This window comes from Cordyceps javanica, chromosome 6 (genome assembly GCF_051103115.1).
Source record: "Cordyceps javanica chromosome 6, complete sequence".
Lineage (NCBI taxonomy): Eukaryota > Fungi > Ascomycota > Sordariomycetes > Hypocreales > Cordycipitaceae > Cordyceps > Cordyceps javanica.
In genome coordinates, this window is record NC_139300.1 from 623860 (window position 1) to 638022 (window position 14163).

Genomic DNA, 14163 nt, shown 5'->3' on the forward strand with positions numbered 1-14163 from the left:
AAGCGGGGGGACAAGGGGGGGCGGTGGTTGGTTGTTTGCCGGGCGGCACCTGTAAACGACTTTGCGGGGGGCCGGCTTTTGCACTCGTTTGCCGTTTACCTTGTATGGCGGCGCGGGTAGTTGATACAATCAGTTGCGATCAATACAGTCTGAGCACGCCGGAAAATTTTGTTTCGCATCGTTTGCACCGCTGGAGACATGGAATGCATAAATATCTACCATGAACAGGCATTTGTCATATAGGCATGATGTGACTCGCTCATTACTTGGCAGACCCTGCCTTGGTATGTAGCGGGCACCTACTGAGTAATTGACGGCCCGGCTATCCAGGCCCCCCACGTAGGTAGGTAGTTTTTAGCACCTGCTACAGCCAGCATATGTGAGTACACCACTGTAGCACCAAGGAAGGCACCTACGAAGGTAGAGGTACCTACCAGGTAGGTATAGGTAGGGACCTGCAACAGGGGACTCGAATTGAGCCCAGTGATCCCAAAGCTATGCGGCCGGTAATGGATTCAAAGGGCCAAGTATGATTGGAATCATTGGAAGGTAGGATTGTTATAATGATACCTACCTATGATTGGTGTCTTGGTTCAAGTCACAGCCAACCAAAGCAATCGAAATCGCCATCTGCCCCCGCCATTCCCATTCCGTAACTATCCCGTCACTCCCACTCAAGTCCATCCCATCACATCACATCACCACAACCCCTCCCTCCTTAAACCCCCCCTCGGCTTTCCCCTCCATAGGTACACTCTCAATTGCCGACGCAAACGCACCTTGGCTCACCACACCACCTCTTTTGGGACCCATTGACTCGGCGGGCATCCTTTCGTTTGCTCATTTCCATTGACGTTTTTATATATTTCAATCACATCCCCCACCTATTTTCACTCACCTCTCTTTCTCTCATCCGTTCCCTCCATCATCACCTCTCCCGGACCTGCGACCACCACCACCACCACCACCGTCGCCGCCATCATGAAGCTCCTCTACCCCACGTCCATCAAGCTGGACCTCGAGGCCCAACTCCGTGCCCAGCACCCGGACATTGTCCTCGTCGCCTACGACCCCGCCGTCCTGATCCCCGACGAGCACCTCGACGCCGACGTCCTCGTCGCCTGGACCAACACGGCCGCCAACCTGCAGCACGCCGCCGCCCGCATGCCCGCCCTGCGCTGGGTGCAGTCGCTCGCCGCGGGGCCCAACGACGTGCTCGCCGCCGGCTTCGACCGGAGCCGCGTCACCGTCACCTCGGGCTCCGGCCTGCACAACATCCCCGTCGCCGAGCACGCCCTCGGCCTGCTACTCAACGCCGCGCGCCGCTTCTACGAGATGCGCGACTACCAGGCCCGCAAGGAGTGGGCGGGCCACCTCCGCGGCGACCCGACCCGCCCCGGCTACATGTTCTCCTCGCTCCGCAACGCAAACGTCGTCGTCTGGGGCTACGGCAACATTGCCAAGACGCTCGCGCCGCACCTCCAGGCCCTCGGCGCCACCGTTCGCGGCGTCGCCCGCACCCCGGGCGTCCGCGACGGCGTCGAGGTCTTTTCCGAGGACAGGCTACCCGAGCTGCTGCGCGCCGCCGACGCCCTCGTCATGATCCTCCCCGGCTCCGACGCCACCCGCCACGCCCTCAACGCCGAGAGGCTCTCCCACCTGCGCGAGCACGCCTGGGTCGTCAACGTCGGCCGCGGCACCTCGGTCGACGAGGCCGCCCTCGTCGACGCCCTCCACAAGCACCAGATTGGCGGCGCCGCCCTCGACGTCTTCGAGGAGGAGCCCCTGCCCGCCTCCAGCAAGCTCTGGGACGCCCCCAACCTGATCCTCTCGCCCCACGCCGCCGGCAACCGGCCCCTGGGCTCCGAGGTCCTCATCGCCGAGAACCTCAAGCTCTTCCAGGAGGGCAAGACCCTGACCAACGCGATGCCGTGAATCGGAAGACGGCGAGGAGAAGAGACAAGTCGGCTGTGAGGGCGCACAACTCTTGCAATGTAACGGGAAATAATACCAGACATAGATCAGAAAGGTTAGACTAGGGCTTACATCGTATATATCAAGAAACGACTCTACGAATCACGAAAATGTCTCGAATGCGGTGACGTATCGTAGCATTGTACAGGGGCCAACCCCAGGGAGAACTCCAAAAGTTGACCGGACCAAGGTCTGCGGCCCGTTATCTGGACCATCTGCAGTGTTATAGCTGAGCACCACGATGCTCCGTGATGCCACTCGTAACTCAAACTGCGAGCCGCACTGTCATGCCATGATCTGCACGACTCAAATCTGGCAGAGTAGAACTCGTTGGCTCCTCTGGTGGATTGCCATCGATTTTGAAGTTGTAATGTGCCTTGATGAGTCCTTTTCCATACTGTCTTGCCATCGTAGCTGTCCGCCCGCAATGCCGCGTAGAGGTTTTCGATCTTAGGGCGAGAGCAGAGCGGTAAGACGGAGGTCATTCCACTTCCTCTACGTTTGTAAACCATACTAACCGACAGCGGCCGTGCGTATAAATTCTCGCTCTTTGTTCAATTACGTGCCGTACTCTGGGAACTTTGGGGGAGGCTTCGATTTGCTCCGACATGGGTTCTTAGCTGGCCTTGCCTCACCCATGCGATATCTGGGCACCTTAAACTTGCCTAAGCACTGCCACGTTTGCGATATTCCAACAGTCAACTTGTAACTTTGCATCACAATTTTTTTGTTCCAAATATCGAATGACAACAACAACAGAAATCCTACTATGCAAAAATTCCACCCTGTTATCAAGTCAATACACAGTTCTGCCTGTCGACCTTCTTGGTCAATCCTTCAAACAGTCCGCGTTATAAGTGGGGCCCCAGCTTCGTCTCAACCCAGTCCAAAGAGCTTCTCCAGAGCCACTGACCAACTAGTTGCATCTGCTCTCTCTCATCCCATCCGCCCACATCCTCCCAAATTCGACCCACGATGCGCCTCCCATTCCCCGTCTCCGGGCGGTTGCCGCTGCTTCTGGTAGCCTCCTCCCTCGGCCAAATAGCCACCGCCGCCGCCGCCGCCGCCGCAACGACGTCGACGACAGTGACGCTGTACCTGCCCACGACGCCGGCGCCCCTGACGCTGGCGGCGCGCACCCACGCCACGCTGACGTCGCTGGGGCGTCGCCTCGCCGCGCCCGTGACGGACGCGCACACGTTTGTCTTTCGCAACGTGACGGCGGGGTCGTACCTCGTCGACGTGCACAGCCCGAGCGACGGCTTCGCGCCGCTGCGCATCGACGTCGACGTCGACGGCAAGGGCAAGGGCGAGGGCGAGGGCGAGGCGGCCGCGATGGTGGTGCAGGCGTGGGAGACGTTTCGCGGCAACGACTGGGACAACAAGGGCGAGGCGCTGGCGGTGCGCAGGGCGGACGACGGATCGCCCGGGTTTGAGGTGCGCGCGCTGGGCCGCAAGAGCTACTTTATGGAGCGTCCTACTTGTATGTTGACTTGAGGGAGGAGAGAAGAAGAGAAGAAGAGAAGACTGCAGTGGCTGACATTGCTTCACCTAGTCTCGGTGACGAGTATCCTCATGAACCCCATGATCCTCATGGGTCTAGTGTCCATGGTCATCTTTATCGGCCTGCCCAAGCTCGTTGAAAACAGTACGTGCTATATCTAGCCCCCCCCCTCTCCCCCGATGAATGACCAAAACAAGCCATTGAAACGGCTGGACTGACAAAACTGGCCGTGTGCGTAGTGGACCCCGAAACCCGCGCCGAGTGGGAAGCCTCGCAAAAGGAAAACCCCATGAACTCGATCCTCGGCGGCGGCAGCGGCGGCGGGCAGCAGGCCAACCCGCTCGGCAACTTTGACATGGCGGCCTACCTCGCCGGCTCGAACAAGAAGGAGAGCGGCGGCGGCGGCGGCAGCAGCAACAGCAACAGCGCCGCGTCGAGCAGCGTCGAAAGCAAGGCCAAGAATCAGGGTGTGAGACGATAGAGAAAGAAGAAGAAGAAGAAGAAGAAGAAGAAGAAGAAGAAGAAGAAGAAGAAGGAAGAAGAGACAGTTTGATATTGGGGAAAATGTGGTACAAGTGGAAATAGAGGGTGGTTTTTTTCCCCTCAAAACAAAAGGAGAATATTCTGTACGCTTACATGAGTATACAAGAATAGACGTCATACATGATTGATACTTGGATGATGGCGGCATTCATGGTTACAACTGTTTAGTTATGCGTTGGTCGGGCGGGACATACAGAGTGACCGCGGAGGAGGAGGGTTTTTTTGTAGTGTAGAGCTCGTCAGGAAATATTGGGCAGGACCAACTCGCATACAAGGCTCATATTTCGTTACATGGAATGGAACAAGGAGGAGAAGGTGAAGAAGAAGAAGAAGCCATACAAAATTCGCGTCTCCCATGTATCTTTCGTCATCGTTTGGCGCGTCACACTGCAAAATCCACCTTGCACAAACAATCCATTCCTAAAAAAAAAAAAAAGGTAAAAAGAACCAACAAACAAAAAATCATCCGTCTTCATCATCCCTGTACAGCAGCTGCGACACTAAAATGTTACCAGTCGCCGCCGCCTCCGTCGTCGTAGTTGGCATCGTCACGGCCGTCCTCTGTCATTGTGCAGCGTTAGTATATATACATATATAAATAGATTTCTCTCTCTCTTTTTTCTCCACGTTCTCGAGAGAACCAAGAGAAAGGTTGTCATCTTTGCCAAAGATTTCTTTTGTCACGTACCGTATCCGTCCCTGTATTCGTCCTGGTCGTGGTGCGAGATGGCCTCGCCGAGGAGCACGCCGCCCAGCAGACCGGCACCCGCGCCCATGGCGGCGCCTCCCATGAGGCCCATGCCACCACCGCCTCGTCGGGGCGGCTGCTGCTGCTGCTGGTATCCGCCGCCGTAGCCACCGCCGTAGCCACCACCACCACCGTAGCCGGGCCCGCCGCCGTAGCCCGGCCCAGGACCGTAGCCGGGACCGCCACCGTAGCCACCCTGCTGGGGGTAGCCGCCGCCGTAGGGCGCAGGGCCGTTGTTGTAGCCGCCTTGCTGGGGGTATCCGCCGCCGTACTGCGGACCCTGGTTGTAGCCGCCACCGTACTGGCCGCCGCCACCTTGCTGGGGGTAGCCGCCTCCTTGTTGAGGATATCCGCCGCCGTACTGGCCGCCCTGATTATTATTGTTGTTGTAGCTGCCGCCGTAGGCACCGGGGGGGTTGCTGTTGCTGTTGCTGCTGTTGTTATTATTCTTGCGGCCCATTAGCTTGCCCAAGAGACCACGCTCGCCGGACGCGCCTTCGCGCGGGGGAAGTTCGGACGGGAAGGGGCTGCCGCCGCCGCCGGGGCGGCCGTTGCGGGCGTCTTCCTCGGCCTGCAGACGGCGGGCCATGGCCTCGTCGTCCTCGTGGCCGTTGCCGCCGGAGCCGCCGTACGGCGCGGGCGGGTTGCTCCGGTTCCCGTCGTCACGCTTGGCGTCGTGGTTGTGCTTGGCGTCTTGGGGGCCTGCATTGCTGTTGCCTGCGGCCTCGTAGGGAGGGGGCCCGTCATCATGCGCGCCGGCGCCGCCGGCGGGAGCGGTTGGGCGCTCCCATTGAGACTGTTTTGTCTCGAGGTTGACGTAGAACCTGGGGGAGCAAGTATGAGGCGTGGTTAGTTGTTGCAGTGTTGACGAAGTGGTGTTATTTAAGACGTTAAGACACAAAAAAGAAGAGAGAGAGAGGGGGGGAGGGGCAAAAAGAAGAAGATTGTCTTGGCCGCTTCGTGTGCTGCTTACCATTCCTTGTATTCGGCGTTCCAACGAGCTGTCCAACCGGGTGGCACTTCGGGAGCCTTGGGCGGCGGAGGGCCGGAAGGCGCAGCGAAATCAGACATTTCTTAACCCGACCACCAAAAAAAAAGAATTATCAAAGTAAATTGCCGTTAAACGATGTCGTGTTTAGAGGTCGTCGCAATCGGACAGAGAGAGATGCAAGAAAGCAGATGCCAAGAAAAGACAACCCTGCACGTAATCAAGCTTCCCACCCCCTCCTTTCTGGTCGTCGTTGGTGGAGAGCTTTGAGCGATGTGGGGTGATGATGATTTTGTCAAGTCAAGGTCGAACCTAGTGATGATGGAGGAGTAGAGAAACAATAATTTTTTTAAAAGAAATTCAGAGGGTTGGCAAGGTTGATGCGATGGAACGATTGGGGAAGAGAAGGGCTGATGGTAGGAAGGAAGAGGAAGAGGAAGAGGAAGAAGAAGAAGAAGAAGAAGAGAAATTGGCCCGCCACTTCTCACAAGGCGCGTCAGAAGGGGGGTTATAAGGCTTCGAGGATGGACGTCATTTAAAAAAAAACACGCATACGTATGTACATGGTAGTTAGTTTTGGCGGGCCTCTCTCTCACTCTCTCTCTCTCTCGGGGTGGCCATCAAGCGTCACCAACCAGTCAGTTAGTTCTCCGCCACCAAGTAGTTAGTTACCCACCCACTGAGGGAGAGGAAGAGAACAACTCGTCAGCAAAGGCAAAGCAAGAGCAAAGCTCTCAAGGCAGAAGCAACATCCCATCCGATCGCCTTGCCCCGACTAGGAAAGCGTTCCGCTGGCCAGGGTTTCCCAGAGGACCCCGTGGCCCCCCAGGGGGGTGGGGGTTTGCTGTCGTTGCTTCGGGCCCGCGGCGACGGCGACAGCTGACTGGGGGATTCTCCGAATGCACAGCCTCACACCTTTTCTTCTTCTTCTTCATCTTCTTTCTCGTACCAGTAGGCTCCGTGTGGCTGTGGCTTGGTATCCGGATCCCGCGCATCCGATCAGGACAACCAAGGAACATTCTAATTCCAAAGAGGCATCCCAGACGAAATAAATGTCACGCGGGTGTGATGAGTTTCCTTTCTTTTTTTTTTCAACTTTCAACTTTCTTCCCTTCTTCAGCCTGTTTTTTTTTTCGTGACGCTTGTGTTCATCGTTCTGGTACAAGTGGCAAAAAGTCCTGCCTTTGTCCATCTCCAAGGTAGTCACTCGGACATTTGAACTCTACGAATATCACTGGGCAATTTTGTGCATTGAGATACGAGTAAAGCCCGAGGAGTGGAAACGGACATGTGAAACCAAAAAGCAAATACAAAAGGCGAATTAAAAAATAAATAAACAAAAAAGTGATAACACTGCTTTCTACCTGCAACGAGATCCGCTCTACCCTCCCCCTACCAGTTACCAATTCAACGGTCGTATTCTCTAGAAAAGCCCATAGTTGCCCTATAAAAATTCTTCTTCTCGTAGTCTTTTATAGTTGGGTAGTTTGTACGCGCAAAAGGCAAGCCCTCCGCGAATATCACCCGTATCGCGCGGAGCACTATCCAGTAGTCCCCCTTCGTTGGCACCTTCTATTGCCTTCCTTATCCTGGTCAAGTGTGTTGTATTAATACTTTGTTACAGTCGCCTACGGGAAAATGCTCGGGATTGCACAGTACATAACCTGAACCCACTGCTCCCCCCAGTCGGAACTTTCGCTGCTGGCAGTGCGACTTTCTTGGTGCTACTCCAGTAATAGAGGCGGAATCAGCGCATTCGAGACTGCATAAAACCTCTTTAGCTTTTTTGTATCATTGAAAGACTAAAAGATGATTTCCAAGCTGGTGAGCAAGTACGAAAGAAGAAGTAGAAGTACTGAGACGTCTTGGGTTGAAAGACTCGGCTGAAAGCTTCGTTGCGACATCACGAAACAATTGATCCCGACGCTGGTCTAGGCCCATTGCGAAGATTAGATTGGAGATCCATCGGGTCTTTCCTTTCTGTTGCAAGCTCTCGAAGCGCATTAATAATATTTGCTCAAATCAGACTTCTGTTGCTGTCGGGTAATCAAGTGTTCAATTGTCCGTAGCGTCATTGCACAATTAGAATCACGCCCACGGGTCTCTGCGCAGTTCCATCAAAATTCTATTCGTTTTAGGGGTTCGCTTTCATCCCAACACATGAGGGGATTTTAATTTCTATACACTTTGTCCGTCGGTCTAGTAATGGCTGTCGAGACACGTATCATTTTGCCTTCTACTGGGATTGTTTTGGTGGTTAGCGGCGGCATAGTATAGACTTACACTCCAAGTCCGATCCCATGTCACCGGCAGCATAGAGTACACTCTTTCCCTCAAAGATCCGGCTTGGCCGCCTCAAATGCTGGACCGATGCCATATCAGGCTGGCAGGTCAGCCTGATTGACGTATCGCCATTCGTGGCGTGAATGTCATGCAACGTCTTCGTACAAAAACTTGACAAGATCTGCCACTCTGTGTATCCATCGGTCATTCAACATATACATGTACCCATTTGCCGGTGACGGTCGTCACCGTCGGGCCACGAGAAACAAGGTTGTACTCGCCCGAGGAGCTGCAGGCTTAGGAAGGCGGCGGGGCACGTCCACGGTGCAGCTCAACACGAGCGCGCTGGGCGACCGGGCACTGTCGAAGCGATTGGAGCGGAGCGGAGCGGTACTACCGCGAGTTCCGACGAGACTTGGCAACGTTGTGTCCGGGACGGAACCTTTGACGGCATCTCCATCAAGGCACTAAAAGGGGTTGCTGGCGTTGACAGCGCCCGGAGCGATCTGTGTAGCCGCAGGGTGCCGCCCAGCGAGGGCTTGGTGGTTGACTTGTCGGAATAGACTTCACTCCCGAGCTGCTCAAGACACAAGAACATGTAGATCACGATGGAATTTATTCGCAGGAGTGAGTCTTGTAAAGTAACGCTGCCAGGCCTGCTGTGCTCCCATGCACAAAGCTACTACCACACCGTCTATGATTGCCGTAATACTTTGAGTCATGAACTCTACGTCATGGCTGGACAGATCGATCTAGCAAGAGATCGACTGTAGTCGAAAACACTGAAGCCCACATTTGAACTTTTGCCATTAATTAGAGTACTATTGATATTATATTATACATGTGTGTTGTACATCTGTCCACGTCTCCGCCGTCCCTACTTCTTCAACGCCGTCGTCGCTTCTTCATCTTCTCGCGACGATGGAGGGCTCTTCATGCCAGTCCAGATTCCCGTGCTCTCGTCAACGGCGGCAGAAATCTCCACAGGCTCGTAAAACTGCACCGCGGCGTAAAAGCGAGGCACGAGGGCCTGGACAGAGACCCTGAACCAGCCCGCGTAGTGCAGGTCCTTGTTCGTAGCCAGCTTGGCGTCGACGGCCTTGACGAATGGCGCCGCCGCCGCCGCCGCGTCCGGGTCGTCCGGGTCGTCTGCACGCATCGATCGCAGACACTCCTCGTCCACCATGAGGCACATGGGCATGCGCAGACCCGGGTCCAAGCTGGCCAAATGGCCCCCGTCATCCTCCTCCTCGTCGTCGTCATCATCCTCCGAATCCTCTTCTTCCTCGTCATCGCCGTCGCCCGCCAAATTGCTGACGCTGTCCCGGTAAATGTGCGCGATGCCGCCGGGGCCCAGGTCCACGAGCGCATAGTCCGAGACCAGCGGCAGCTTGACGCGGCTGCTGATGCGCGCGAGTCCCGCGCCCGGCGGCGCCGCCACGATGCCCCGGTCCACGACCTCGCCGAAGCGCTGCTGAAAATGCTCCCACAGGCCCTCGTCGGCGTAGTAGGTGCGGAAGACGAGGAAGCCAATCTCGGCCCACTGGGCCGTCTCGACGCGGCGCACGAGACACTGCGTGTTGTTTAGTGAGACGTCCGCCTCCGCCTCCGCCTCCGCCGAGCCAGGGGCGGCGACCGGTCCGGCCGTCCGGTGCATGGACAGGGTCGCCAGGCCGTGGGTTGCTCGCCATAGCTTTGCCTCGTGCAAAATCTGCATCGTTTTTTGCCGCGTCTCTTCCACCTTGCGCTCCATGAGCTTCTCGAGCTCCTGTATGTTTACGAGTGGTTCCTATCAGTGGCTGTGCAAGTCGGCGGCTCTGCTCCCCCCGGGGGGGGGGGGGGCTACTTACGTCCTCTGGCAGAGCATTGTACTCTGTACTGGTCGCAGCTTCGTACGTCGCCTCCGTCCACCCTGGGGGCAAATACGTAAGTAGAGACAGCCCGGCCATGATGAATGGTATTTCAATTCCGTTCTCGATTCAACCGTGGATGATGAAGCGACCAAATCTGCAAGCCCGGGTGGCTGCGCAGCCCTGGTGGGTTGCAGTGGTCCATTGAGACCCTGGCTTGGGGGAGATTAGCAGCGAAGCCAGGCAATTTTTATACAAAGCCACCAAACTAGTTATCAGTTTATTAGCACGTAGCCCAGATGAGCGGCCAGGTCGGCAGCCCCAATTATGCATACGAGGCTGATGATTGCTCGGTCGAGTTCTTCTTTTCCCTTTGTCAAAGTCAACATCACCGAGCACAATGGAGCATGTGGAGGAGCAGGATTGCTGATTGATTGACCACCGATAGACTTGGGGACAGTACAGTTGGTTGCAAGGTTAACAATTGACTACTCAATAGATTGTTATTGAAATTTTAGTATCTGGACTGTGGACTCGGGTACCAGTAAGTTATAACGGAAGCGGATGGATAGCAAGTAAACCTTTGGAAATTCAGAAAATACAAACAATAGCTTTCTTGTTTTTCTTTGCTCCTTTTCAAAGGCACCAGAAGAGGTGATCACATCTCTCCTTTTTCACACATTACTATGATAGCAATTTCTTCATCAGAGAGCTGAATAACCATCTTCATACAGCACTTGATAGCTCAACTTCTCCGAGGCGCCCCCTTTCGATATTGCAGCGAAGGACTTATCATCGGCCCCTCATCTCCCCCTTCTTCTCCTCAGGAGAGTTCAACAAACAATCTCCGTGACGACCATTCTCAACCGCCTAGGGCTAGTCCGTAACATTTAAATGCTGACATCTAATGACAAATTTTTCGCGCGCAATATTACTCTAAAATTAGTACTAGTTTTCCGAATGATCTATCAATCTACCTCACAAAGATACGGGAGCGCTCGGAGCAACTGACGAGCTTTATGATCCTATGCTGCCGTGGGCATGCAGACAGGCACCCAAGAACATATACTCTGACGTACAAATAGTCTAGATCTCTAAGTCGCAAGTAAGCCAACCGACTGTTCTACTTATTACTTCCTTGGCTGCTCCCCGGATGGTAGTGACTACTTACCCCGTTTCGCTTCCAAAACATTTTTATTTTCGAAACCAAGGCTTTTGCGCAAGTCTATTCCGGATGGCACAGAGTTGAGTTGGCGGGCTGTTTATTATCCGCGTCTTGGCCTGAACCAGCACCAAGTTACCACGTGCTGTTCGTCACGCCGCTTCGCTGCGAGTGTGGATAAACGTGGCTCGTCATAAAGCTTTACGCTGTCTTGGCCAAACTATGCCCTCGGACGGGTGGTGGCATAGTCCGCCATACATTGGAGCCGACCCGATCAACATGCTTGCACATGCTACCGAAGATCTTTACGCAGGAAAAGGCTTTGAGATCCACGATCAATGAAAATAGACGCTAGGGTATTCATGAATCTAATCTACTGCCCTGCTTACAATCTCGCATTTCTCTCGTGCGCACTCACCTACTTTCTTCCCTCCTCTTTTCTGTGCTGTACCTGACGGCCAACATGAACCTCACACTCGGTCGTCGCCCAGGCCACCTGGCCGCCTCTCGCCAAACAGATACGCGGCCTCGAGACAGAAGCGCCCGTGACCCATCTCCATGCGGCGTTCGCTTCCGTAGCAGATGAGCACGGCGTCGACGATACCGCTTAGCACGCCCTCCATGGCGCCCATGACGGAGTATCCGATGAAGCTGGCCATGAGGCCTACTACGTACGCGTATGCGGAGCCGCGCACGCCCATGCCGTCGGGTAGCGTAAGCCGCAGCTGCTTGGCTGTGATGACCCAGCCGGCAAAGCCGAGTGCCGTCGCCATCAAGAGGCGCGTAGCCACCAGGAGTAGCTTGGCAAGGCGATATGGCATGAGCCCGTGCTGTTGGCCGCGTGCGCGCAGCGCGCGGGGCGTCAGCGTCGTCGTGGGCATGGCGGGCGTCACAAACTCCATCTGGTCGAGGCCACGTGCCGATGTGGCGAGGCTTTGCGAGTGGATGGCGGCGTAGGTGACGGTGAGCGGGTTGGTGAGGGCGACGACGGGGGTTGGTATCCAAAAGGAGGCAATGTTAGTGACGGCGGCGCCGAGGCGGCGCGGCAGGAAGAGCAGCGGCGCGCGCACGAGCAACGACATGAGGGTCGACTCGCAGATGCTTCCGAAGATGGTCGTCATGGCGTGGCCGAGCGCGGCAAGCACAATATCCTTGGATGGCGCAGCAGGCCCGGCGTTGCGGTGAAAGTACCACTGGGAGACGGTGGCAGCCGTGGTGGCGCGGTGCACACCATTCATAACGGACATGGTCCACATGTACATGAAGACAAAGGCGGCGCCGAGCCACCAGCTCGATAGTTGGATCACAAAGCGCACGAGCGACTTGGAAAAGTAGCCGCCCATGAAGACGCGCGTGAACATGACGAGCCACGCCCAAGTCCAAACGACGATGAGCGCGAGGCAGCCGAATCCCATGATGAGCAGAGCAGGATTCTGCGCGAGGATTCGCGAAGAGAACTGTAGAATCTCGATAGCCTGCTGGATCGCCTTGCGGCTCTTGCTGACCATCCACAGCCACAGGATGCACGCGGCGCCTGGGATAAGCGCTACCCAGCGCATCACGGTATCTTGCACGCTAGCACCGTGCGTCCTGCCCTTGAAGGAGGAGACGAAAGCGTATAGTGAAAATGAAAACATAATGACCGGCACGGCAATGAGAATTACGCTAACCAGCGGGCGGACAAAGGACCGGAGAGCTGCTAGCCAGACAAATGATACAAAAATGGCAACGACTGTATCCACGGCGAGCATGTGGAACGATCGTTGGAGAGTTGTGTATATGGTATCGCCGACGGGGCCTTTTCGCGGCGCCGTGTGCAGCCACACCAATACAAACGTAGAAAGCATGGCGGCGAAGCTAATCAGGAAAATCCAAGCAAAGAAGGGATCGTGTCGGAAGATCTCGCCCTCAATGTACATGTGACCGGCTTCCAACGGCTCTCCCTCGGCGGGATCTTCTCTTTGTAGACTGCTTATTTCTGACCGATCTGTCGATGAGCGTCGTAATAAAAAGGGCGTTTGTTCTGCAGACTGCTGTTTGAAACGTTGAAACGGGGGCGGACTCGAATCCGTATGGGTGTCGCCGAGGAGCGACTCGGGCGGCTCGTCATCGTCGTCTTCCTGCGACTCCAAGCCTACATCCACCATGGCGGGTTTATTACCACGGTCGCGGGATGTCGTTGCTGCAGCGGCCGATGCTACCTCCTCAGCCTCCTCGTGAAGAGTGTCGTGTGCTACGTTGTGCTGGAAGGCGCTCCGAGTGCCGTTCCAGCTACTCTTGATGCCCCGACCACGGCCGGCGCCGCGGCTACGGTACGGGTCGTCGTCATCGTGACCGGTGCTCTCTTCGAAAGAGCCCCTGCTGTTGTAGTCGGACTCGGTGCTCTCGGCAAGCTTGCTGGCGGCGGCGACGCGGCGCGAGCGCTGGAGGGCAAAAAGGTCGGCGGCCTCGCGGTCACGCTCCTCCTCGTCGTCCTCCTCGCGGAACTCGTCGAGCGTGCCGTGGAACAGCGGTGCGTCCTGGGCGGCCGAGATGCGGGAGGCGAAGGCGAGGTTGCCAAAGCGGGAGCCAGTGCCGTTCTGCTGGTAGGGATTGCCGCCGTAACCGCGGGACAGGAAGGATCGTGTGCCTGGGGCGCCGCGACCGGCGGTGTCTCGATGTCGTCCGGGCCGCGACGATGGCCAGTCGGCTGTGTGATTGTGGTTGTTGTCGTCGGGATCGGGCTGGCCAAAGTTGGAGATGCGAGACTGGGACTGGGCGAGGAACCTGGAAGCGTCTGCACCATCATGATCAGGGTCAGCTAGACAGGTCAAAGTGTCGAGGCTAAAGCCATGGCTGGGCAGCGACACCTACATTCGGAAAACATTATGGGTGGGAGTGTATCAGGCACCAGACCGCCACCTCACCGGGAGAATGGGGTGGTTCGTCGTCGTGGATAGCAAACGGTTTTGGCGTGAGACGTATGAAGGAAAACAGCAGAGGCAGATCGGTCGGGGGGGGGGGGGGGCGGTTTTGGATTTCGTCGCCGATTACGTGAATGACGGATCCGATTACGCACTAGTTGGAGATGCCTGGACAGGTTTCGATGGCGGTTGCACGGTGGTTTGATGA

At 56.1% G+C, this 14163-nt stretch overlaps 5 protein-coding genes across 5 annotated transcripts; 2 read left to right on the forward strand and 3 right to left on the reverse strand.

Annotated features, from left to right (window-relative positions):
* Window positions 1-981: 981 nt before the first annotated feature.
* V2A60_008648 (D-isomer specific 2-hydroxyacid dehydrogenase) lies at window positions 982-1935 on the forward strand (the record flags this gene model as incomplete). Its single annotated transcript, XM_083259920.1, has 1 exon — window positions 982-1935. The coding sequence occupies one exon, from the start codon at window positions 982-984 to the stop codon at window positions 1933-1935; it is 954 nt and encodes a 317-aa protein (XP_083116046.1).
* A 1014-nt stretch (window positions 1936-2949) lies between these two features.
* Window positions 2950-3959, forward strand: V2A60_008649 (uncharacterized protein; the record flags this gene model as incomplete). Its single annotated transcript, XM_083259921.1, has 3 exons — window positions 2950-3457; window positions 3530-3622; window positions 3718-3959. 3 exons carry the CDS (start codon window positions 2950-2952, stop codon window positions 3957-3959), a joined length of 843 nt encoding a protein of 280 aa, XP_083116047.1.
* Window positions 3960-4529: 570 nt separating this feature from the next.
* Window positions 4530-5840, reverse strand: V2A60_008650 (WW domain-containing protein; the record flags this gene model as incomplete). Its single annotated transcript, XM_083259922.1, has 3 exons — window positions 4530-4582; window positions 4710-5593; window positions 5743-5840. 3 exons carry the CDS (start codon window positions 5838-5840, stop codon window positions 4530-4532), a joined length of 1035 nt encoding a protein of 344 aa, XP_083116048.1.
* Window positions 5841-8917: 3077 nt separating this feature from the next.
* Window positions 8918-9989, reverse strand: V2A60_008651 (uncharacterized protein; the record flags this gene model as incomplete). Its single annotated transcript, XM_083259923.1, has 2 exons — window positions 8918-9808; window positions 9891-9989. The coding sequence occupies 2 exons, from the start codon at window positions 9987-9989 to the stop codon at window positions 8918-8920; spliced, it is 990 nt and encodes a 329-aa protein (XP_083116049.1).
* Window positions 9990-11522: 1533 nt separating this feature from the next.
* On the reverse strand, window positions 11523-13918 carry V2A60_008652 (choline transporter-like family protein; the record flags this gene model as incomplete). The annotated part of the gene is made up of 2 exons (XM_083259924.1): window positions 11523-13828; window positions 13906-13918. 2 exons carry the CDS (start codon window positions 13916-13918, stop codon window positions 11523-11525), a joined length of 2319 nt encoding a protein of 772 aa, XP_083116050.1.
* Window positions 13919-14163: the final 245 nt, after the last annotated feature.